This window comes from Gigantopelta aegis, chromosome 2 (genome assembly GCF_016097555.1).
Source record: "Gigantopelta aegis isolate Gae_Host chromosome 2, Gae_host_genome, whole genome shotgun sequence".
NCBI lineage: Eukaryota > Metazoa > Mollusca > Gastropoda > Neomphalida > Peltospiridae > Gigantopelta > Gigantopelta aegis.
This window is the reverse complement of record NC_054700.1, coordinates 17866813-17893510: the sequence shown is the minus strand read 5'-3', so window position 1 is coordinate 17893510 and position 26698 is coordinate 17866813. Positions and strand designations below refer to the sequence as shown.

Below are 26698 nucleotides of genomic sequence, written 5' to 3'. Positions count from 1 at the left end.
CTAGAACAACACTTAAAAGTTCTGCAGCATTTCTCAATATCTGAAAGCTTCTTAAAATTAATATGTACTTTTGTTTCAAACAATGTCATCAAACTGCACCAATCATGCTCATTCAAAAATGAATAATAATAATAATAATAAAAACAATAATAATAATAATAAAAAAAACAAAGTATTAAAAAATTAAAAAACACAAAACTAATGTGTCAAAAATCACCAGTTGAACATATTGAACATACTGTATAAATTTCTGTGTGTCCTTTACACAAATAAGCAAACTGTATGAACAAGAATCCTTTGATTTGCATTGCCAAATATGAACATCAAAAGCATTAGCAGGTTAAAGCTGGTATCACTGCACAAAACAGAGTTCAAAGGATGTATTAACAATGCTGTGACAGTATGTTAACATGAATTACTACCAGCTTGTTTGTCTGTAGAGAGGACTGCCACTCCTTTGGAGGACTGCCACCATTTCGAATACACCCTACTTCATCTACAGGACAAATTCTTCAGGATACATCCTAACTCATGTATAGGACGGACACTCCTATGATATATCCTACTTGCCAAGTAGTACTTGGTATGAGAGAGGACTGCCACAGCAGTAGTCATCATGCTATTCTATATCCATATTCTATACGATCCTCTTGTTAACTCACTGTTAACAAAATCCATATGTTGATGATACCAGTTCATTCACACTACATTCCATACAGTGGTCCAATTGCTTTATTTAACATATATGTATATATGTATATATGTTTGCAAAAGCTGGTTGATGGTTTGTGACCTGTCATCAAGTTTTGTCAGAACCAGGTAAGTGGATTTTAAGATCTGTATTCTGTCAGAATGACAATATTTATTATTAGCTTCAGTTCAGATGTCAAAAAATGCCAATTCAAAATGAACATGCCCCGAGTTGGGCCCCTGGCCTCCAGAGGCCAAACCCAGGGGGGACATGCTGGAAACCCCAGTGGTATATGAGCATGTAAAAAAATTTCAGATCAGATCAAAATGAACTGGCACTGGGTTTTGTTGACTATAATAATGCAACAGCATGAATCACTGATTTTAAGATTTAGTTTCACTCTAATTTTGTTTTTAGCATTACATCAGATGACAGGTCACATTGAATTTTGTCAAATCTCACAACAGAGTAACTATTGTGGATTTTTTTTATCTTATATCACTTGGATATCATCTAACACAATGACTTTTGTCAAATCTCATAACAGAGTAACTATTGTGGATTTTTTATCTTATATCACTTGGATATCATCTAACTATTGTGGATTTTATATCTTATATCACTTGGATATCATCTGACATATTGGCTTTTGTCAGATCTCATAACAGATTAACTATTGTGGATTTTATATCTTGTATCACTTGGATATCATCTAACATATTGGCTTTTGTCAGATCTCATAACAGATTACCTATTGTGGATTTTATATCTTATATCACTTGGATATCATCTAACATTGGCTTTTGTCAGATCTCATAACAGATTAACTATTGTGGATTTTATATCTTATATCACTTGGATATCATCTAACATTGGCTTTTGTCAGATCTCATAACAGAGTAACTATTGTGGATTTTATATCTTATATCACTTGGATATCATCTAACATTGGCTTTTGTCAGATCTCATAACAGATTAACTATTGTGGATTTTATATCTTATATCACTTGGATATCATCTAACATTGGCTTTTGTCAGATCTCATAACAGATTAACTATTGTGGATTTTATATCTTATATCACTTGGATATCATCTAACATTGGCTTTTGTCAGATCTCATAACAGAGTAACTATTGTGGATTTTATATCTTATATCACTTGGATATCATCTAACATTGGCTTTTGTCAGATCTCATAACAGATTAACTATTGTGGATTTTATATCTTATATCACTTGGATATCATCTAACATTGGCTTTTGTCAGATCTCATAACAGATTAACTATTGTGGATTTTATATCTTATATCACTTGGATATCATCTAACATTGGCTTTTGTCAGATCTCATAACAGATTAACTATTGTGGATTTTATATCCTGTTTCAACTTAGACAAATGATCACTTGGATATCATCTAACATTGGCTTTTGTCAGATCTCCGAATAATGGGGAGAAAATTATATTGTGGATTTTAACATCAATTCTAATTGGCTTTTGTCAGATCAGATTGCCATTTTCTGTGTTTTGGCATGTGGTTTTATATATGTCACAAACAAACACACACAGTGATGAAGCTACATTTCTCAACACTTGTTCATGATAAACATTTATATCGAAGCATCAATATTATGAAGGCGACAACTCAAGCAAACTTGGACAAACACACATGGCTTTCATACCAACTACCAGAGTCTCAATTATCACAATAACATAATAGATTGGAGATTCTTGGGTCATCGGATCAAACCTTCATGGCAGACCCATTCGGATTTTTTTTCTGTTCCAACCAATGCTCCATAACTGGTTTATCAAAGGCCATGGTACTGTAGAGTAATCAATAGTCGTGCACATCAAGTCACGCACGTCACATTTTTTTCGAAAGCTTGTGAGCATGAGAGAACCAGTGATATCACATTTATCAACAAGTAATAAAATACCACTTCCTGGTCCACTAACAGAAATATGTCTAAAATGCAAAACAGTGATTTAAATCATTTGTTTTTTCATCAGTGAAAAGTCAGTTTTCTCTAATACCAACTATAAGGGTCCAGAGACGGAAACTGCCGAACATGTAAATAGAATGGAGTGCGCGACTATTCGTTACATTTTATGCAGCATGTGCCAAAAGTGGGTTTCTATTGTTCATGAAAACATTTATATAGAAGCAGTGCGGACGATACCAACTATTCTCAATTATCACATTTTTGGATGTAGCATCTGCAAACCTTCAGGACCCATTCTATTGGTTTAAATAGGCCATGGTACTGTAGAGTAATCGATAGTCGTGCACATCAAGTGCACGTTTTGGCAAAGCTGTGAGCATGAGAGAACCAGTGATATTAATAATCAAAAAGTGATAAAATACATGTTATGTATCCACTAACAAAAATATGTCGGCAGTGATTTAAATATTTAACAAATAGTCAGTTCTAATATGAGACGGATACACCAAATGAATTCGGCAGTAAATATTAATAACAAATAGTGTGTTATATATGTATACACCAAATGAATTCGGCAGTAAATATTAATAACAAATAGTGTTATATATGTATACACCAAAGGACCAACTATTTAAGTAAATTATATTTGTTTTATTTCTTTTCGATTACACCTATTTACTGTTTGTTCTTAGGTGCGTGACTATTGATTACTCCAGGATATGTGCTGTTCAGTCTGTGGGAAAATACATATAAAAAGACCCCTTGCTACTAATGGAAGGAAGGAAATGTTTTATTTAACGAGACACTCAACACATTTTATTTACGGTTATATGGTGTCAGACATATGGTTAAGGACCATACAGATATTGACTGAAGAAACCCGCTGTCGCCACTTTATGGGCTACTCTTTTTCAATTAGCAGCAAGGGATCTTTTATATGCACCATCCCATAGACAGGATAGTACATACCACAGTCTTTGTTACACCAGTTGTGGAGCACTGGCTGGAACAAGAAATATGCTACTAATGGAAACAATGTAGCTAGTTTCGTCTAATGACTGTAAGAATGACCATATCTTGACATCCAATAGCCGATGATTAATTATTAATGTGTTCTAGTGGTGTTGTGAAAAAGAGTCTTTAGCATATGACCAAATAATTCTTAAATTGAATAGCTAGTTGTTGCTAAAAGATATCAGCCTTGCTTTGCTTTACATGAATATTTATTTAAAACTATATAATATCAAATGACAGGATATTGCCGTAATTTATTATGGTACATTAAAAAAAAAATTCAAACTCTGTGAATTCTATAATTTTAAATACTTTTTAATGACATATAAGATAAAGGCATACTGTCACAGATTTAAGGACCTTATTTCTCAAAATATGGATAATAAATAAAAATTACATTAATTGTTGGAAACCAAATCTAGCTATCACATCACCTTAACTGAACCATGATGGAGTGAAATCCATGTCATCCCTCTCAGCAATTTTAGTTTTTGAATTATGGACCATTGCCATAATTCAATTATTTTTACAAAATGTCATTAATAAATGGAGTATGGTGGTTATGAAGATGGTTGAATAAAGTACATTTAGGTACAAGTCAAATTATTTTTGTTCAGGTAATACTTTATTAGACCATTAAATAGGTCAGTGGTCTGTGACAGTATGCCTTTAATGCTTGAGGATGGACTCAATTTCTGAACAATAAGACTTTGGTGTCAATGTAAAAATATTTCTCACCACTCCATTTTTTCCCCAACATTTAGAGTCAATTTTATTGACTTTCCTTGGCACCTACTATAAGTAACACCATGTTTGTACAAATATACCCCAAATTGTCACCAGCAATCAAGAAACTTTATACTCATCCATTCTGCTCCTGTGAATAAAAAACCTAACTTTTATTAACACACACAATCCATTCTCAACATTCATCCACACATTTACATACACCAGTAACATAATTATATGTTTTTAAAAAATGCCATTTTACAACATGGATGGTACAAGTCAAGTTTCCTCTACAGCGAAAGCTGTATCATCAGTATTAGCCATTTTATGTTATATTCCTGTGTGTGATACAGAACTCACTAAGTCATATTCAGACATTTTGAATGTTAACACTTGACCACTCACTGTTATATTGTCAAAATTTTCACAAAATTTTATATTGTACAGAGAATAGAACATCTGTGTATGTGAGATAACCATCGTTTGTTCCATTCTTCAAGATAGTTTTCAATATACCTTCCACACACAGAAAACTGTACATGTTAGATCTGGGCATCCAGTGTTACGTTCTCATGAATAACAGAATTTGTTATAATGTAAAAAGCAAAAAAAACCTGTATATTGTAGATGTGTTATCTATATATATCTATATATATATATATATACTGTTAATTTCTAAAGATGGTACACTTTCGTTTCCTGAAAACGTGTCTCATAACTAGGTCACCATTGTTTGTCACTTCTCTCAGATGACACAATCCACTTTGTTAAATGCAGACATCTTGCATCATAGATCTGGGCCCCATGCTTAGAGAACTCAGAAGTCCACCTTTGTTACAAGTTTAAACTACTTCCCTATCATGGTACTATGATGGTAAGGGCTTAAGACTATGTGTAAGCCCAAGTCCAGACTTAAAAAGGTTTATAAGCATCAATCTTGATCTGGGCTCCATGCTTAGAGAACTCAGAAGTCACCTTTGTTACAAGTTTAAACTACTTCCCTATCATGGTACTATGATGGTAAGGGCTTAAGACTATGTGTAAGCCCAAGTCCAGACTTAAAAAGGTTTATAAGCATCAATCTTGATCTGGGCTCCATGCTTAGAGAACTCAGAAGTCCACCTTTGTTACAAGTTTAAACCACTTCCCTATCATGGTACTATGATGGTAAGGGCTTAAGACTATGTGTAAGCCCAAGTCCAGACTTAAAAAGGTTTATAAGCATCAATCTTGATCTGGGCTCCATGCTTAGAGAACTCAGAAGTCCACCTTTGTTACAAGTTTAAACTACTTCCCTATCATGGTACTATGATGGTAAGGGCTTAAGACTATGTGTAAGCCCAAGTCCAGACTTAAAAAGGTTTATAAGCATCAATCTTGATCTGGGCTCCATGCTTAGAGAACTCAGAAGTCCACCTTTGTTACAAGTTTAAACTACTTCCCTATCATGGTACTATGATGGTAAGGGCTTAAGACTATGTGTAAGCCCAAGTCCAGACTTAAAAAAGTTTATAAGCATGAAGCTTGATCATCCACTATTACAGCACTCTGAATGAACATTATTCAGTGTGTTGTGTGCAGATATCCTCCACTTTAAACCTGTTCACCCAATGTTACTCTCTTCAGTGACATTATTTAGTTTATTGTGTAGATTTAAAAAAATCTTGGATCAGGTCATCCAACGTCACAGTATCCAGAATGAAACGATTCCATTTTCTTTTTTTAGTAATAAGCAGGTATCTGCAACTTGTATCCAGTCATGAACTGTTCCATTCTTCTGGATGGGGAATTCAGTCTGTTATATACAGTGAACATTGTATCATAGACCTTGTCATCTAATATTAAAGTATCCTGAATCACATACCAGTTCAGTTTGTCATTGGCAGATATCCTGCAGCTCAGACTAGTCATCCAGTTTACAATGTCCCGAATGATACATTAAATTCAGTTTGTCAAATGCCAGTAGCCTGCAGCCTAGACTAGTAATCCAATTTGCAGTGTACTGAATGACATATTAAATTACGTTTCCCATAAGCAGATATCCTGTAGCTTAGACTTGTCATTCAGTTTACAGTTCTGAATGACATATTAAATTACATTTCCCATATGCAGATATCCTGTAGCTGACTCGTGATTCAGTTTACAGTCCTGAATGACATATTAAAATCAGTTTGTTGTATGTAGATATCCTGTAGCTTAGACTCGTCATTCAGTTTACAGTGTTCTGAATGGCATATTAAATTACGTTTTCCATATTCAGTTTACAGTCCTGAATGACTCTTCCATTTCCCTGTATGACAGAATTCAGTTTGTTTTATACAGAACATTACACCACAGACAATGTCATCTAGTCTGACATCCTCCTGAGTGACAGAAAGTCTGTTATGTCTCATGAACTGAACCTGTGGTAGTATTTGCCATACAGCTGTGTGATATTGTCTGTATGCTACCGGACTAGGGGAGCTATGACTTGTGGTCGCGACATGTCACGCAGCACTGCTGTTTGTAATAACTGTAACCACAGATTCGAGCCTGCTTCACGAGTCGACACCAGTCAGGAAACACGTCAACACATTCAGAACCTGAAAAACAGGGAAATGTAAGACTGTCTTCAGAAACTGAAAAATGTAACACATTCAGAATCTGAAAAATGTAACTCATTCAAAAAGTGAAAAATGCAACAGATTAAACACTGAAAAATGTAACACATTCAGAAACTGAAAAGTGCAACACATTCAGAAAATGAAAAATGTAACACATTCAAAAATGTAAAAAAATAAATCGGTACACTTGAATTAAAAAATAAACTATAGAACAACAATAAATTCAATTGTTAAACAAAACAAACTTTAATAATAAATTCAGAAAAAAACAAAAAACCCCCAGCAACATTGATAACTGAGAAAAAAAATAAATTTATAACAGTGAAGCTGAAATTTTTTAAATTTAATATATTTAGGCTGTAAAAACAAGGATATTTATGTCATGCCAACAAAAATAAATAAATAAAATTTATTAAAGCTGACTAACTTATGGAAGGAGAAAAAAAAAAAGACTTAAAAAATGGGAGGTAACCCTCATTATTAGTAAATATCCCCAACTGGTAGAATTACTTCCCTTGGACCTTATTTCCTTCCATTTTTAATAAAAAAAAAAAAAAAAAATAAAATATATATATACATTGTTTAGCCAGTGAGCATATGATAACTAATGCCCATACATAGCACAGACAGGAAAGCACACTCTACAGCCTTTGGTGTATACCAGTTGTAGGGTACTGGTTGGAATGGGAAAATGCCCATTGGGGCCACTGCATGATGGACAAAAACAAAGATAAGGATGGAAAGAAAAAAAAACTTAAGATACCTCCTCGTTCATCCTTCTGTATTCTATTGGACGTTCTAATGATGGGTTTCTTCTTTACTGAACACGACTGTCTGTTGCACGACTGACGTTCCCGGGGACGCCTGGACGGCTTACAGTCGAAACTGGGAACGAGTTCCGGATCGAGACACTTCACTTCTCTCGTCTTCGATCCTGTACCACAGCTTACTGAACACTGAAAAATAACAAGGATGTGGGACTAATTAAATAATCTACAATGAATCATGTACTCATAGTATTATATACTCTTAAAAAAAACGTAGGGGAACCTGAAATATTAAAACATACGTTTTGACCACAGACATCCTAGTAAAGAACATTCAGGTCTGTTTATCAACACACACCAAAACACATTCCATAGTTTGCACATGCATCATGCAGTTGCCCTGTACACATGCGTTTTGTGCTGGGGTGTCGTTAAACATTCATTCATTCATTTGTACACGTGCGTGGGGTGTCATTCTCGATTTTGACATATTCCAGGAAGGTCCATTAATCACTGTGGAACATTATTTCTGTCAACCTTTTACATTCTATTGATCATACAGTTGTTATTGTTTTGTTTTCAGTCATTTTATTGTTTGAATTTGCGATTTACTGATAAAAAAAACGTCAACTTTCACTTCTGATCTTTGGTGGTCATAAAACCTTCTGTAATACTGAACTACCGGTTGCAATGTTTGCCCAATTAATTCACTATTATCATATAACCATTCCCCATAGCTAATATACCTTACAAATTTGACAATTGTAAATTCTTATTAGAGTTCCCCTACTTTTTTTGAAGAGTACATATTGAAAGTTTTGTTACCAGTTTTCATCATGAGCAAAATCAAGGAGAGCTGAATATCATTTTCCTGAAACGATGCCAGGTGAGCATTCATTACACAGGGCCGGATTTAGACCTTGGGGGGCCCGGGGCACTTCAGGTTTGGGGAACCCTCAATATAGAAATTAAATTACATGACAAATTAAAAAATGAACTAATTTTATAATTATTACATTTTTTTTTATAAAGGAAAAGAAAGAAAGTAATGGTTTATTTAACGACGCACTCAACACATTTTATTTACGGTTATACGGCATCAGACATATGGTTAAGGACCACACAGATATTGAGAGAGGAAACCCGCTGTCACCACTTCATGGTCTACTCTTTTCGATTAGCAGCAATGGATCTTTTATATGCACCATCCCACAGACAGGGTAGTACATACCACAGCCTTTGATATACCAGTCGTGGTGCACTGGCTGGAATGATTTTTATAAAGGAAGTCCTTAGTCTGGGGGCTCCCCCTTTGCCTCCTTTATAAATCCGGCACTGCATTCGTATGAAGGTTCAAATGAAATTCATTAAAACATTTATTGCCAGGTGATCATTTTGCAGCTCTCGTAAAACTTACCGGGTGAGTGAGCTGGGAAGTGAAATGATCACTCTCCTTTTCTGGTGAACACTGTCACACACCTAAAGATATTATATTTTATCATCCTTATTTTTTTTTTACAGAGTATCTATTTCTTTTCTTTTTTCTTCTTTCTTTTGTTTTTGTATCTCATCCTTAGGTATATAGGACAGAGCTATCTCTTAGTGGTGGAAATTTTGACATTGGGACTCAGCAAGCCTTGTCCCAGGTGGAAATTTCCACCACCGTAGGTGTGCTTTTACTGTTCCACATAACTGCACTAGAGCACATTGGTTTTTTATCTTATCATCGGCTATTGGACGTCAGACACATGATCATTCTGACACTGTTTTTAGAGGAAACCTGCTGTCGCCACATAGGCTACTCTTTTATGACAGGCAGCAAGGGATCTTTTATTTGCACTTCCCACAGGCAGGATAGCACAAACCATGGCCTTTGTTGAACCAGTTATGGATCACTGGTCGGTGCAAATGGTTTACACCTACCCATTGAGCTTTGCGGAGCACTCACTCAGGGTTTGGAGTCGGTATCTGGATTAAAAAATCCCATGCCTCGACTGGGATCTAAAACCAGTACCTACCAGCCTGTAGACGGATGGCTTAACCACGATGACACCGAGGCCGATGGACCTTAATGGGTGATGTTTTAAAACAAAGTCGACAATATTCCAAAAATAAAATCTAACCTTGGACCACTCTGTCATGTACCACTGTGGTTTGCAGGACGGCCGTTTGGAACACAGTTCTTCTGTGCTCGACTTCTTTTCTGCCAAACAGTTTTCTTCTGTCACAATGGTCAGCAGACTTCCACCGAGATTCTTCATACACACAACGTCCCGAGTCTTCCAAGCAATGCCACATGTTGCATTACACTGTTAACATAAAGTGTATACATTAAATACATTAACATACATGTATATTGGTAATATAAAGTTTGTTTTATTTAAGGACACCACTAGAGCACATTAATTAATAATCATCAGCTATTGGATGTAAAAAAAATGTGGTAATCTTGACATAAAGTCTTAAGAGAGGAAACCTAATACATTTTTCCATTAGTAGCATTATATGCACCATTCCACAGACAGGATAGCACAAATACCATGGCCTTTGATATACCAGTCGTGGTGCACTGGCTGGAACAAAAAATAGTCCAATGGGCCCGCCGACTGGGATCGATCCCAGACCGACAGTGCATTAAGCGAGTGCTTTACCACTGGGCTATGTCTTGTCCCATATTGTAATATAAGTCATACTTTAGCAGGGCTTGAATTTAATAGTGGCTTTGACAACAATCATTCCCATGATTGTGATATGAATTGTCATAGGTCAGAGGCTAATTTCACAAAACATCGTAAGTTTACATCTACGACTAGCAGTTATACTGGGAATATATTTACAAATGTTTGGCATCTATTTCACCAAAAAATTACATCATTACAGAAAATGGAGCATTTTAAGAATGAAATGAAATGAAATGAAATGTGTGTACTTCTAACTACAGTGAAACCTCTCTAAACCGGACCCTCTATAAAGCGGAATCCCCTCAAAACCGGACGTTTTTCATGAGCCCTTTTTAAATATCTGCACATAAGAGAACCTCTCTAAACCGGATACCTCTTAAAACCAGACTTTACTTGGTCCAGAGGATGTCCTGTTTAGAGGAGTTTCACTGTATATTTGTTGTACTAAAACAGTAATAAGAATTGTGGTTTAGTCGTAGATTTATGTTTACGTGCAAAACTAAGCTTACGATGTTTAGCGAAGTTGGGCCCAGGAGTTTTACCAATGGCCGTTTTTTTTTAAATGGATAAAAGTTATTGCCATTAGATGAAGGGTTGATTTTTGGTTTTTAATTTTGTGTTTATTTGTTGCAAAAGTCTCCAAGTTTAAAATTGCTATAGGAAGGCTCAATATTGCTGTTTGCTGACAAACAAAACATTTCTAAATTGTAGTAGATAACAAAATATACTAAAAGCTAAGCTCGATATTTTAACAGACACTAAAACAAGTTGGGGGCATGATTTAGATCAGTCAGTTGAGCGTTTGCCTGAGGTGCTTGCGTCGCAGGATCAAACCACCTCGGTGGATCCATTCAACTGATTTAGGGTTTTTTCTTGTTCCAACCAGTGCACCACAACTGGTCAAAGGTCATGGTATGTACTTTCCTGTCTGTAGGAAAGTACATATAAAAGATCCCTTGCTGCTAATGGAAAAATGTAGTGGATTTCCTCTGATGACTACGAGTCAGAATAACAAATGTCTGACATCCAATAGCCGATGATTAATTAATCAATGAGCTCTAGTGGTGTCGTTAAACAAAGCAAACTAAAACAAGTTACATTTTTATAGGTTAAAGTCTGTTTTGTTTAAAACCACCACTAGAGCACAACGATTTATTACTGCAATCACTAGCCCCTGGATATCAAACATTGTCAGAGGATGCCCACTAGTTTTCCATTAGCAAGAAGGGGTCTTTATGTGCACTTTCCCAAACACAAGGCAGCACATACCACAGCCGTTGATATACCAGTCGTTGGGCAGTGGTTGGGACGAGGAAAACAAAACAATCAGATAATATATATAGGTCCAATGAGGTGATTCAATACTCCCACCCAAGCACCTCAGTCGAGCAAAACATTTGTTTGTTTTGTTTAATGACACCACTGGAGCACATCGATTAATTAATCATTGGCTATTGGATGTCAAACATTTGGCAATTCTGACTCGTAGTCATCAGAGGAAACGCGCAACATTTTTTCTAATGCAGCAAGGGATCTTTTATATGCACTTTCCCACAGACAGGAAAACACATACCACAGCCTTTGATCAGTTATGGCACACTGGTTGGAACAAGAAAAAACCCAATCAGGTGAATGGATCCATTGAGGTGGTTCGATCCTGCGATGCAAGCACCTCGGGCGAGCACTCAACCTACAGAGCTAAATCCTACCCCTCAGTTGAGCACCCAACTGACTTGGCTAGATCACAGTTGAGCACCCAACTGACTTGGCTAGATCACAGTTGAGCACTCAACTGACTTGGCTAGATCACAGTTGAGCACTCAACTGACTTGGCTAGATCACAGTTGAGCACTCAACTGACTTGGCTAGATCACGCCCCTTTTTTAAAAATAAAAATAATGCATATTAGTCATCTGTAGGATATGCTGCCCATTTGCAAAGAATCAAGACCCAGGCCTATAATCTGCATATAAAATTACAATTTTCAATATTTTCTAATGCAATTATTCAGTAAACAAGTTAACCATATGCAGTCACTATTGCTTTACATTTAAAATTAAACCAACCTAATGGCATAATCATGTTTTCACTCTGCTGACGAACTCTTTTACCTTTGACCATGGACCAGTAAACCAGATTCCACCACAAGGGAGATTACCCTTGCAGGACTTGTGCTCTCTAGGCTTTTTACTGGACAAACATTTCTTAGCTGGCAGTTCACTTCCATCCGAAGACGAACAGTAAACCTTCCGAGTATACACACCACTGCCACAGTGACTGGAACACTGAAAATTAAAAATTAATATTTTATTTTGCACTACAAGGAAAGGAAATATTTTATTTAATGACACACTCAACACATTTTATTTACGGTTATATGGCGTCAGACATATGGTTAAGGACCACACAGATATTGAGAGAGGAAACCCACTGTCGCCACTTCATGGGCTACTCTTTTCGATTAGCAGCAAGGGATCTTTTATATGCTCCATCCCACAGACAAGGTAGTATATACCACGGCTTTTGATATGCCAGTCATGGTGCACTGGCTGGAACAAGAAATAGCCCAATGGGCCCACAAACGGGGATCGATCCTAGACCGACCGCGCATCGAACGAACACTTTACCACTGGGTTACGTCCCACCTTGCTGTTTGACAATTACATAATGCTCTAGGAGGGGGGGGGGGGGGGGGGGGGGGGGGGGGGGGGGGGGGTATTGGTATCATGGGATTGCATTACAAAACATTGTGGGCTAAATTTACAAAACTGTTTAAGCATAGTAAATGTACATTTTTTAGTTACACACGTGTGTAAGTCTAAAGCAGGCTTTGTAAACTTGGCCCTATGGCCGGGTGAGGGTGGGAGTGTTTATCAAGAGTTATGCAATGTTCTCAAAACAATTCTCTCATCTTTATTTATAAAGTTCATTCATTTCATTTCAACTTATTTTCGTGCTTGTATCCAAATAAGGTTCAAGCACGCTGTCCTGGGCACACACACACACACACACCTCAGCTATCTGGGCTGTCTGTGTCCAGGACAGAGGGTTAATAAAGTAAGCTGCAGCTAGTTAATGTTCCAGTGTTTGTTCAGAGTTTGTGGTAGTGCAAGTGACATTCTTCTCAAACAGAATAGGAACTGGTACTGATAATTATCAATAATATGGATTGGTATCTACAGAATTTTTCTTGAAATCCTTAAATATACTTCAATGACTAGGAAAGAACCATGCTGTCATTTTACATAACATTTTTTATTCTGACTCCCAAAAATGCAGTTAAATTTTTTTTTACACCTCCTTTAAAACCAATATGTGGACTTTTTCCTTTCAAAATTAAGATAAAAAACCATGAGAAGATTTATTTCTGATATGAAAAGAGGAAAGAACAAATATTTTATTTAACAACACACTCAACACATTTTTATTTAAGGTTATACAGTATCAGACATGTTTAAAGGGACAGACCCTAGTTTCAGCCTGTGAAAATTAACACTACATTTAGTTAGTCTACAAACCTGTAACACATTTAGATAAAGTTACAATTGAGTGAAACATGAGTCTGTGACTTTGAAATGGTGAAGTACCCTCTAAAAATTGACTAAAACTGTTACTTCTCAGATGCATGTGCGTTTTTAAAAATATGAGAAATGCATTTTGTGATATTAAAAACACCAGGATGACCAAAAAACCACTTCGAATGTACGGAAATGGATAATCTAAACAATAAAATCTAAGTAAAGTATGATTTCTGTTATCAAAAACGGCTCTTAATAGTAAAAAATGTGTCTTAGTGTTTGAAAACTAGGGTATGACCCTTTAATGACCACACTGATAAAAGAAAGGAGAAACCTGCTGCTGCAATTCCACAGGCTACTCCTTTTGATTAGCAACAAGGGGTCTTTTATATGTATCATCCCACAGACAGAATATTACATATTACTAGCTGAAATGAGAAACAGCCCAATGAGTCCTCTGATGGGGATTGATCCTAGATCATATCGTGCATTAGGTAAGCACTTTGTGACTGAGCCATGTCCTCCGCCACCTCTCTAAACTGATACTGAAATTATGCCAAGTACATGTAAGTCGAGTCTAACATGATAGATAATGTAAAACAAATATTTAAGAAAGTTTGTTTTGTTTAATGACACCACTAGAGCAGATTGATATATTAATCATTGGCTATTGGATGTCAAACAGTTGGTTATTTTGACATATAGACTTAGAAAGGAAACCTGCTACATTTTTTCATTAGTAGCAAGGGATTTTTTATATGCACCATCCCACAGAGAGGATAGTGCATACCATGACCTTTCATATACCAGTCATAGTGCACTATATTTGGAACGAGAAATAGCCCAATGGGCCCACCGACAGTGTTCGATCCTAGACAGACTGCACATTAAGGAAATGCTTTACGTCCTGCCTCTGACATAACAAGACTGATCATTTAGAAAAAGTATTAAAGTCAGGTTAATGCTGGCATTTATTACCACACAAGTGGCTTCAAGCTTCACGATTTTCACACCCCATACATTATAAATGGGTGTAACCAAATGTTGTATTTTTTTGTTTATACACTACTTTCAAAAATAGATCTGATTATGAAGAGTTATTACAGTACTCCAAAAGAAATTAAGAAATATTTTGAGGATTTTTTTTTTCTCTTTATAAACTATGATGATATCTTTATGATAGAATCTTTCATGCCACAAGGAACCTAAAAAGCATCAGAATGCCAATTTATACTCTACATAATAGATTTTTTTTAAGTCTACATGAACGTGCCATATTAATGATAGGAAATTTGGACGGATGGGACATTTAGGAAGTTCAGGAAATTTTTGGCTATTTTAAGATGTTATTGACTAACAGATACTCTTTAATGATTGTAATTACATATCAAATATATTTTTCTGCATAAAATATTAGTGGCTGTATATTAAACATGTTTCTGATCATTATAATATGTGTACCAGGTTAAATTTCCTTTTATTTCCTAAACTATTGTTTTTTTCGTACATATGAAATTATTTGAAGACAAAATCCAGTTTGGGCTTCTTAGAAATATTAAGACGACCAGAAACACATTGAATATACAGACACTGATATTCTAAACAAGAAAATATATTTAATATGTAAGTTTAATCGTAGAAATATGTTATTAGTCGGAAACATCTTACAATGGAGCAAACTCAGGAATGTGCCTTTAAATAATAATTACCAGTAATGCAATAGGAAATAGTTTATAAATCTAATATTTATAAAAACCACTGACGAGTGAAATAAAGAGGAAGGCTGACACACCGGTTTACTCCATAGAACATCTGTAAGTGGTTGTATACTAAAGATGATTAAATATCATATCATAAGAAGATGCATCGAAACATGATTATTAGATGAACGCTGATAGGATCGAGAGAGCATGTAGTTTGCAAACATGTGTAACTTGTTAACACTGAAGACTTCTTTGTGTGATGTCCAGCTCATGAAAATATAGTGCTTGATCTGTAAAATGGGTGTACCGAGTACACTGTACTCCTGCCAGGTTTGAGGGGCAAGACATAGCCCAGTAGTACAGCACTCGCTTGATGCGCGTTTGGGATCGATTCTCATCAGTGGGCCCATTGTGCTATTTCTCGCTCCAGCAGTGCACCACGACTAGTACATCAAATGCCTTGGTATGTGCTATCCTGTCTATAGGATGGTGCATATAAAAGATCCCTTGCTGCTAATCGAAAAGAGTAGCCCATGAAGTGGCGACAGCAGGTTTCCTCTCTCAATATCTGTGTGATCCATAACTATACGTCTGACGCCATATAACCATAAATAAAATGTGCTGAGTGCTTCATTAAATAAAACATTTCCTTCCTTCCTTCCTGCCAGGTTTAGTAGGTGTGGTTGTTTAAACTGACATTCTGGGAGAAAGAGAAGAAAAACATTTCCTTCCTTCCTTCCAGGTTTAGTAGGTGTGGTTGTTTAAACTGACATTCTGGGAGAAAGACAACAAAAACATTTCCTTCCTTCCTTCCTGCCAGGTTTAGTGGGTGTGGTTGTTTAAACTGACATTCTGGGAGAAAGAGAAGAAAAACATTTCTTTTCTTCAACGACACCGCTAGAGCATATTGATTTATTAATCATCGGCTATTGGATATCAAACATTTGGTAATTACGACTCGTAGTCATTAGGGGAAACCCGCTACATTTTTCCTAATGCTGCAAGGGATCTTTTATATGCACCATCCCACAGACAGGATAGCACATACATGGCCTTTGATATACCAGTCGTGGTGCACTGGTGGGAACGAGAAATAGCCCAATGGGCCCACTGATGGGGATCTATCCCAAACCAATGGAAGAAGGTAGTACTAAACCAAATAACTTCTAGCTTGGTCAAAGTTCGAGGTGCACTGAACTTTTGATAGAGAAGTTAACACCACAAGTCCTGTGACTGGTGATACGTCTGAGTGTGTTGGTTGTAAAAAAAATTAGTTCATCTGGGCCAAAAATGTATGCAATTTTATTTCATCTAGTACCACTGTGTCAAGTAGCCTTGTGCTTGAAACATGTATGGTGTACCTGTAAAAAAAACCCCTCAAATTTATGCGGCACTAGGGTAGTCATAGACGCTATCTGTTATCTCTGAAATGAGCACCTTGACCCCTAATGTTTTCTGATTCATTTTAAAAGTGAGTGCTGGTAGTATTTATACCCACTGTGGTGTTTATGTCGATTGATATGCTTTAGGTAGGAGTTTTAGCCACATATGTTACTATTGTTGTCTATGGGATTTTATTTGGTGGTATACACCCAAAATATATATTGTCTTAAGCAGACAAAAATGCATTAAAAATCAATAGCAGGGAACTTTTTTTATTTTTTTATTTTGATTAGTGATATTTCTAGTCAATAGATAATTGATTAGCTTGAGGCTTGAATGTTTTTTAACATGCCCCTATACCACTAAGGTTTCAGGCATGTCCATCCCCGGTCCGGTCTCTTGGCATAGCCAGTGGCCTGATTCAGGACAAAACTGATCAGCAACTACTGTTTAATGTTTTAAAATTGTGAAGCGATCTCTGAAAATTGCGTAGTGAATTGCGACGTGATACGTAACAAAATATTACCTACACAGGCCAACTAATTTTAATAAAAGTGCTTTAGTCACTAACGCTATATAGAAACAAACAGCCTAAATAATTGTGGTCAATGGCCAGTAGCCCAAACAAGGAATGGTGTCAGCATGTAACAGTGACTTGTCAGCTAGCCTGCTGAACTGCTTGGTGTGCAGTATTTTATCAGATAATAATAAATCTATTAAGTTGAATCTGAAAGCTCGACTTGATTGACGAGAAAACAAAATGACAGGAAAAGCTGGAGGTCGCTAGCCGTGTCAGTTAGTTTACATTGCAATTGTTCAGATGTAAAATTACTGTAATCTGGTGGATTTTGTTTTCGAATCTGTCAAATACCGAACACAACTCAAGGCAAATATGGTATATAAAATCAGGGACAGAATGATGTAGGGGTAATTACACCCCAAAGCTGTAAAAAAAACCCCACCCCAAAACACCCCATATGGATCTGCCCCGGATTGGGCCACTGACCTCCCAGAGACCGAAACCTGGGGCGGACATGCTTGAAACATTCGTGGTATATAAGCATGCCAAAGTATAACGCAATGCATATGGATATTTAGGCAAATAGGCTATATTAACTTTTATTTTTAAAATAAAAATTGGGCAGAAGTAATAGCAACGTTTCAGCCATTAAACTCAAGTAGATAAAAGGGTCCTTGCCCCCCCCCCCCATAAACAAATAACCCCTATTGTTGTTAAGTTTTCTTAAATTTCTATTATCTTTGAAACTTTAATAAAATGTTGATGTACATTAATTTTGAATTTGCTAGAAAAACCATGCATATAGACCTACCTGCATAAACTGCCTGTCTTATAAACGTCTTTCTAGATATGTATCTTCTACACAAAAATGTATTTATGAATGTAGAACTAGCTTCCATTTTTTTATGTGCCCATCTTTGATGGGTCATTTTATGGGTATGGGCATTGTCCATCTGTCTGTCAGTCCATCCATACTTAAACATTTAGTTTTTGGAGCTTTTTGTTTATGTCTCTTATCAATTCACACATGATCATAAAACCTTGCATGATCATCAAAAACATTACTTGGTGATAAAAGATTTGTATTGCCCAGTACTTTCCATTACATCTGTAGAGCATTCATACAAATCCACATGTTTTCAAAATAGAGTGCGAAGCACCATCAACATTTATTACAAGAAAGGATGGAAGGAAGGAAGAAAATGTTTTATTTAAGGACACACTCAGCACATTTTATTTACGGTTATATAATAAACCGGTGTCAGACATATGGTTAAGGACCACACAGATATTGAGAGAGGAAACCTGCTGTCACCACTTCATGGGCTACTCTTTTCAATTAGCAGCAAGGGATCTTTTATATGCACCATCCCACAGACAGGGTAGTACATACCATGGCCTTTGTAACACCAGCTGTAGAGCATTGGTTGGAACGAGAAATAGCCCAATGGGTCCACCGACGGGGATCGATCTTAAACCAACCATGCATCAAGCGAACACTTTACCACTGGACCCCTCATCTATTAACCAACTAACAACTAACCCACTGTCCTGGACAGACTGGCCAGATAGCTGAGGTGTGTGCCCAGGAAAGCATGCTTGAACCTTAATTGGATACAGGCACAAAAATAAGTTGAAATGAAATAAATGCGGCAGCAGAATACATTAATGAAGTACTATATACCTGACCGCTCCATTTAGTGTGGTACCAGCCCTGGGCACACGATCCCATGTCACAGACTTCCTTGACCGCTGGTTTCCGCAGACCACAGCGTCGGTCACTAACGATGATTCCCTCAGTAGATATACAGGTAACTTTCCGCGATCTCTCACCCAGGCCGCAGTCGGTGGAACACTTAAATATTAAAAAAAAAACCCATAAAAAATTAAAATTTGTTTTGATCAACGACATCACTAGAGCACATTTATTAATCACTAGCTATTGGATATCTGACATTTGATAATTCTAATACACAGTCTTCAAAGAAAACCTGTACATTTTTCATTAGCATCAAGGGACTTTAATATACACTATACCACAGACAGGACAGTACGTACCATGGACTTTGATATACCAGTAGTTAGGGCACAGGTTGGGATGATGATAAATTTTAAGGTGATCAAAAGTTTGAGCATAATGATTTATTAATCATCGGCTGTTGGAGGTCAACCATTTGGTAATTTTGGTAGTCTTTAGAGAGGAAACCCGCTAATTTTTCCATTAGTAGCAAGCGATCTTTTATAATGCACCATCTCACAGACAGGATAGTATATACCACGGCCTTTGTTACACCAGTTGTGGAGTACTGGCTGGAACTAGAAATAGCACAATGGGTCCACCGACGGAAACTGATCTTAGACTGACTGTGCATCAGGCGGACGCTCTACAAGTGGGCTAGGTCCCGCCCTATTTTGAAAGATCTCATCTGTGTTACTACTGCCAACCCTGAGTAGTTTCACCCACCCCATACATAACACATATCTCTATATTTCTCCACTTACCTGTGACCAGTCGGTGAGTTTCCACTCCGCGCACGGCCTCACCTGACACATCTGCGTGACGGCCGGACGTGCGCTGTTGTTGCAGTGTGACGCCGACACGCTCACCGCGACCGTTGGCGAGATGCGTCGGCGACACTCCACGGTACGCGACTGTATCCCCATCCCACACGTCCTGCTGCACTCACCCCAGTCGGCCGGCTCCCAGCTGTGGATATATCAATTTTATTACATACCTATTCAGCCTTACTATAGTGATAAAGACATTTTTAAACCATGTAATAAATTTATCTTGTATCATGATTCATACATATGTGTGATCTAAAGAAAGAAATGTTTCATTTAACGACTCACTCAACACATTTTATTTACGGTTATATGGCGTCAGACATATGGTTAAGGACCACACAGATTTTGAGAGGATACCCGCTGTCGCCACTACATGGGCTACTCTTTCCGATTAGCAGCAAGGGATCTTTTATTTGCACATCCCACAGGCAGGATAGCATAAACAATGGCCTTTGTTGAACCAGTTATGGATCACTGGTCGGTGCAAGTGGTTTACACCTACCCACTGAGCCTTGCAGAGCACTCACTCAGAGTTTGGAGTCGGTATTTGGATTAAAAATCCCATGCCTCGACTGGGATCCGAACCCAGTACCTACCAGCCTGTAGACCGATGGCCTAACCACATATATGTGATCTTACCGGAACTTGTAAATGGGGAATTCCCTTTTAATTTTTACTGGAGATAGCACTGTTTTGTTACCGACGTCATGTATGATTTACAAATTACGTCACATCATATTGGAAACATTACACAAGATTGCCGCAGAGTACGATTCTTAACGTTAAGTAAATCCATGAGGAAAGATCACAGATTTAAGAAAGTGTATTTATGACATTAAATTAAAAAATCGATTTGTCAAAAGTAAAAGAAGGTATGTAATAAATACAGAACATCACATACGTTGTTTTCGATTCCTATTTATTGTACTCATTTATTTTGTGTAAGAACATACTTCGTGGTATATATATTCTTGTGCAAAATAAACTTGTGCAATAAATAGGAAGGGAAAACAACATACATGTATGTGAGGCTCTGTATATTTATACCTTTGCTTTGAAAATTGCGAGAAGAAATGAATATAAATACTGGGCTATGAAAATTGCAAGAACAAAACTATTGTTGTCTATAGCTTTCACTAAAAGTTGTTTTTGTTAATAATTTCAACATGGCTTGATAGTGTTTAAAAAAAACAGAAATGTATATGTGCAGTGTGTAAAAATATTAGTAAAGATATACCATAAATAAAACAATAAAATTTCATATAAATACTCAGCTACATGTACATTGCTGTGATAATTTTGAAAACATGGTATATTGTTGTTCATGTAGATCTATACCCTGTACGAAACCTTGCATGTTAATAACTGAGGGGAGTGATTAGCTGCTTCCCTAACTTTTATGCGGAGTCATTTAAAATAAATTGATACTACAGTGAAACCGGACCCTCTGTAAACCGGAATTCCCCCAAACCGGACATTTTTCATGGTCCTTTTCTAAAAATTGATACAGAACTTAACCTCTCTAAACCGGATACCTCTTAATACCAGACATTTTACTTGGTCCCAAGGGTGTCCGTTTTAGAGGGGTTTAACTGTATATACATTCACATGCTAAGGTGAGCTAACAATTACTCTCCTTGAACTAGTCGCATGGAAGTGAAGGTGAGTGAGAGTGATTTTCATTTCAACTTATTTTCGTGCTTACATGTACATGTATATCCAATTAAGGTTCAAGCACACTGTCCTAGGCAAACACCTCAGCTATCTGGGCTGGCTGTCCAAGACACTGAGTTAGTTGTTAATTGTTAGTAGTTAGTGAGAGAGAAAAGGGTGTAGTGGCCTTACACCTACCCACTGAGCCCTTAAGAAGTCACTCTGGGTTTGAGCAGGTACGACACTGCGAACACTGTACCTACCAGCCTGTAGTCTGATGGCTTAACCACTGTGCCAATGATTAACCTTCATTAAAAGTGTGGCGGTTTTTGTCAATAATTTCAGTCTGGTTTTATATTACAAAAAAAAAAAAAAAAAAAAAAAAAAAATGTTTTGGAAACAACAAAAAGGTCATATTTTATGTGCAATTTATAATAATACATGTATTGCTAAAGGTATAAATATAACAGCGATATATTCACCCATAGTGAAGAATGTTGTGTGCTCATGGATTTAAAAAAAAAAAATGCTACATACATGTACATACAAAATGGATCTCCAATTAGTATATAGAGATTAACAATTGAGTTTCGTAGGATAGGCTAATACAAAAATATATAATTTAAAACTGCTGAGTATTGCTGTTTTGTTCATATCTTGATCAACGTGTTTACAAATTTCACATACAAATGCATATAGAACATTTTTGTTGTTTTCAAAGCACTTTTTCTTTTTACATCAAGTCAAACTAAAACTACTGACCAAAAACATGTTTAATTGAATCTTCAAAAACATGTTTAACTGAATCTTCAAAAACATGTTTAACTGAATCTTCAAAAACATGTTTAATTGAATCTTCAAAAACATGTTTAATTGAATCTTCAAAAACATGTTTAATTGAATCTTGTATGGGATATAATTAAAGGCAACTCATTGTTTTTTTCATACATTACATTTAAGAAATCATTTACATGTACATGGTTATCATAGATTACACAAAAAGAAACCATGTTACCAGTGCATGAAATAAGCTGTAATCTATAAACGGTTAATGGAACTTTCTATTTTCAGAGGGTGGAGATGCGAACCCAATATATACCAGTCACAAGCAGGATGCATAGTACCAAAGTAGAGTTTTTCGCGTCAAAGTTTGAGGTGCACCGTCAAATATTTATGGAGTAAAAGCAGCTGTGGGTGTGATTGGTAGTAATATGTGACATTGATTATTTATGCAAATACTATTATCCATTGACAATAAATAAATACACTTTCATTTGATGTACAGTTGTTATGCAGTAGTATATACCAGAGGTTGAAACTAATGCGAGGTACCCCCAAAAATGGAACTGCAATTTTCAGCAAAAATGATGGTTGCTATTAAAAATATTAATTAAATCTTTTAAATGGTATGTGATCCCCCATTTTCTTGCAGGTAGATTAGATGTGAGGTGCCACACTTTTTATTGCTGTACTTCCTACGCTACTTATATCAGTTTTATTAGTAAACGTTAACATTATCAGCAATAGGAATTGATTTGGTCTATTAGAACCTGCAGCATTACAACAAATAGCATTACAACAAATAGCATCTCAACAAGTCAAAGTTCAAGGTGCACCCAACTTTTAGTATCACAGTTAACGCTACCAGTCCTGCCATTGCTGATAATATGAGAGTGTTTGTTGTCATAAAATGTGGCTTCATCTGGCCTGTAAATTCATGTAATTTAATTTGAACTTGTATCAGTGTACCTGAGCTACTATACATGTAATTGTGCCTGAAACATGTGCAGGGTCCTTGTGAAAATAGGATGATTAATTTTGTATGGAAGTAGGGTATTCAAAGACAGTTCCCGTTATGCCTGACTCTGAAATGAGCAGCTTAACACCCAAGGTTTTTTTTCTGATTTACTGTCAGGTCATTTTAATAGGTTTTAACATGCACATTCAGAACAAGCTGTTGTAGCACACGCCTGTCATGGGCGCAGGTGTCGTCTTTTTACTGGCTCCTCCGTCCAGGACAGTAAACTTTATGGTTAAAGGCAGGCAGTATTTATATCCATGCTGGTAGGTACAGGGTTCGCAGCCCAGTACCGGCTCCCACCCAGAGCAAGTTTTAATGACTCAATGGGTAGGTGTAAGGCCACTACACCCACTTCTTTCTTACTAACCACTAACAATTATTAACAACTAACCCACTGTCCTGAACAGACAGCCCAAATAGCAGAGGTGTGTGCCCAGGACAGCGTGCTTGAACCTTAATTGGATATAAGCACAAAAATAAGTTGAAATGAGAATGAAATATATCCATGGTGTACATGCTGATTGAAATGCTGAGTGTAGCAGTTTTAGTCATATGTTACCTATACTATTGTCATATATGGGATTTGTTAACGTAAGGTCATTACATAAATACATATTGTACAGGTGTTAAAACTCACTCGGGTGGACAGGGCTGCGTGTTACATGCCACAGTCTGTCTCCGTGGAATATTCGTTGGTTCACAGTTGTCCGCAGTAACCACCACCTGGGAGTTGCCCTTGACACAGACAATTTCAGTCACTTGGGAACCTAAAAAAAAAAAGGAGCAAAGATCCATGAAAAACAGTCAAAGTCAAAGTCTGTTTTTGTTTAACAACACCACTAGAGTACACTGATTTATTAATTATCACCTACTGGATGTAAAATATTTGGTCAGTATGACACATTAAAAAAAAACCCCATGCTACCTTTTTCCATTAGCAGCAAGGGATCTTTTATACACACTTGCATGCATATGTAATATATAAAAGAGGCAGAATGTAGCCTAGTGGTTAAGTACTCGCTTGATGTGCAGTTGGTCTAGGATTGATCCCAATGGGTGGGCCTATTGGGCTATTTCTCGTTTGAGCTAGAGAGGAAACTCGTTACATTTTTTCAAGGGATCTTTCATATGCACCATACCACAGGCAGGATAGCACACGCCATGACCTTTGATATACCAGTCATGGTGCACTGGCTGGAACAAGAAATAGCCCAATGGGCCCATCGATGGGGATAGATCCTAGACTGACCGTGCATCAAGTGATCACTTTACCACTGGGCTACGTCCCACCCCCTGCATTAATTAATTTTTCAGATTTAACCCATTCCTCATTATAATAAGCATTCATGCCCCCCCCCCCCCCCCCCCCCAAAAAAAAACAAAACCCACACAACTAAATCCTTTATTACACATGTCATGCTATCTGGCAATACAGGTATGTCTGCCAAGGTAGACCTGACCTACATTGATATGCTCTTGATAGTGATAATAAAAACGTCAAGGTAAAATCACAGAACATTTCACTTCAAGTCTCACTTTCAATGCAATCAGATTAAACAAGCTCAAGTGGATTTAAAAAAAAAAATGAATGCCATGATAACAATGTGACAGCACCAGTGATACATTTTGTGTCGCCATTGGTCAGTGGGGGCAGGATTTAGCTCAGTTGGTTGAGGGCTCGCTTGAGGTGCTTGAGTCACATAGGATCAAACCACCTCTGTGGATCCATTCAGCTGATTGGGGTTTTTTCTCGTTCCATCCAGTGCACCACAACTGGACAAAGCCCATGCATGGTATGTGTTTTCCTGTCTTGGGGAAAGTACATATAAAAGATCCCTTGTTGCATTAGAAAAAATGTAGAGGGTTACCAAATGTTTGACATCCAATAGCCGATTTTTTCTTCAATATCTATGATAGTTAACACAGTGATCATACTAAATAATACATTTTAAACCAGACAGACATGTGTAAGTGGTTGAAAGGTGTACGTATGTATGTATGTATGTATGGATGGATAAATAATAGATGAATGAATGGATGGATGGATAATAGATGGATGGATGGACAGATAGATGGATGAGTGGATGGAAGGTGGATTGTTGGACAGATGGATGGGTCGTGGGTGGATGGATGGGTGGATGGATGGGTGGATGGATGGATAGATGAGTGGGTGGGTATATGGATAGATGGATGGATGGATTGATAGATTGATGGATGGGTGGATGGGTGGATGGATAGATAGACAGATGGATGATTACATGGATGGACGGACGGATGGATGGATGATTACATGGATGGAAGGATGGATTATTGCTTGGATGGATGGATGGGTGGAAGGATGGATAGGTGGGTGCATGGGTGGATGGGAAGATGAATGGATGGAAGGTGAATGAAAGGACAGATGGATGAATGGATGGCTGGATGGATGATTGGATGGATTGACAGATGAATGGACAAATGGACAGATGGATGGATGGATGGATGGATGGATGGATGGACGGATGGACGGACGGATGGACGGACGGACAGGCGGATAGATGGATGGGTAGTGGTACGGACAGACAGATGGCTAATTGGTTGGTTGGATGGCTGACTGCTTTACTTGGGCAAATGGTTTCTTTGATGTTATCTAAAAATGTAAAACACATACATACTTTGTATTACAGTGCTGTTTAGATTAAACAACACACACACACACATACCTCAATCACCACAACTCAGGGAGACTAATGAGCAGACATCTCCACAGAGACAGACACATTCTTCAACCCTTACTGTCTTGTTGCCTTCAAACACACAACATTCCTCTGGCTTGTTTTTATTATCACGTTCAGATTAACTCGAGAAGCCAATATCTTCTCTACCCTTACCTTGAGACAGGTAGTGTTAATCTTTCGAATATACACACATAAATTTGCCAATGCCTACAGATAAATCTGGTTAAACATGTACTTATAAAGAAACCCTTGTTTTTTTTAAATTTTGTTTTGCATTTGTTGCCTTGCCAGTCAAGGTTCAAGTGTACTGTCCTGGGCACAGACTTCAGCTATCTGGGAAGCCTGATCAAATGGGGCTATTCTGGGTTTGTAACTATTTTAAAAAAAAATTCGGGGTTGTGTTTTT

The 26698-nt window shown here is 37.1% G+C and overlaps 1 protein-coding gene across 1 annotated transcript in view; it reads right to left on the bottom strand.

The window, feature by feature from the left end:
* Positions 1-5216: 5216 nt before the first annotated feature.
* Positions 5217-26698, bottom strand: part of LOC121387479 (thrombospondin type-1 domain-containing protein 4-like) — a 168577-nt gene continuing 147095 nt past the window's right edge. The window contains exons 10-16 of the mRNA XM_041518616.1: positions 24213-24342; positions 20056-20260; positions 19238-19408; positions 12541-12714; positions 9872-10057; positions 7745-7937; positions 5217-6960 (exon numbers count right to left, since the gene is read on the bottom strand). Coding sequence (XP_041374550.1) covers positions 6842-6960; positions 7745-7937; positions 9872-10057; positions 12541-12714; positions 19238-19408; positions 20056-20260; positions 24213-24342 — 1178 coding nt within the window. The 3' untranslated portion in view covers positions 5217-6841. The remainder of the gene's footprint in view (positions 6961-7744; positions 7938-9871; positions 10058-12540; positions 12715-19237; positions 19409-20055; positions 20261-24212; positions 24343-26698) is intronic.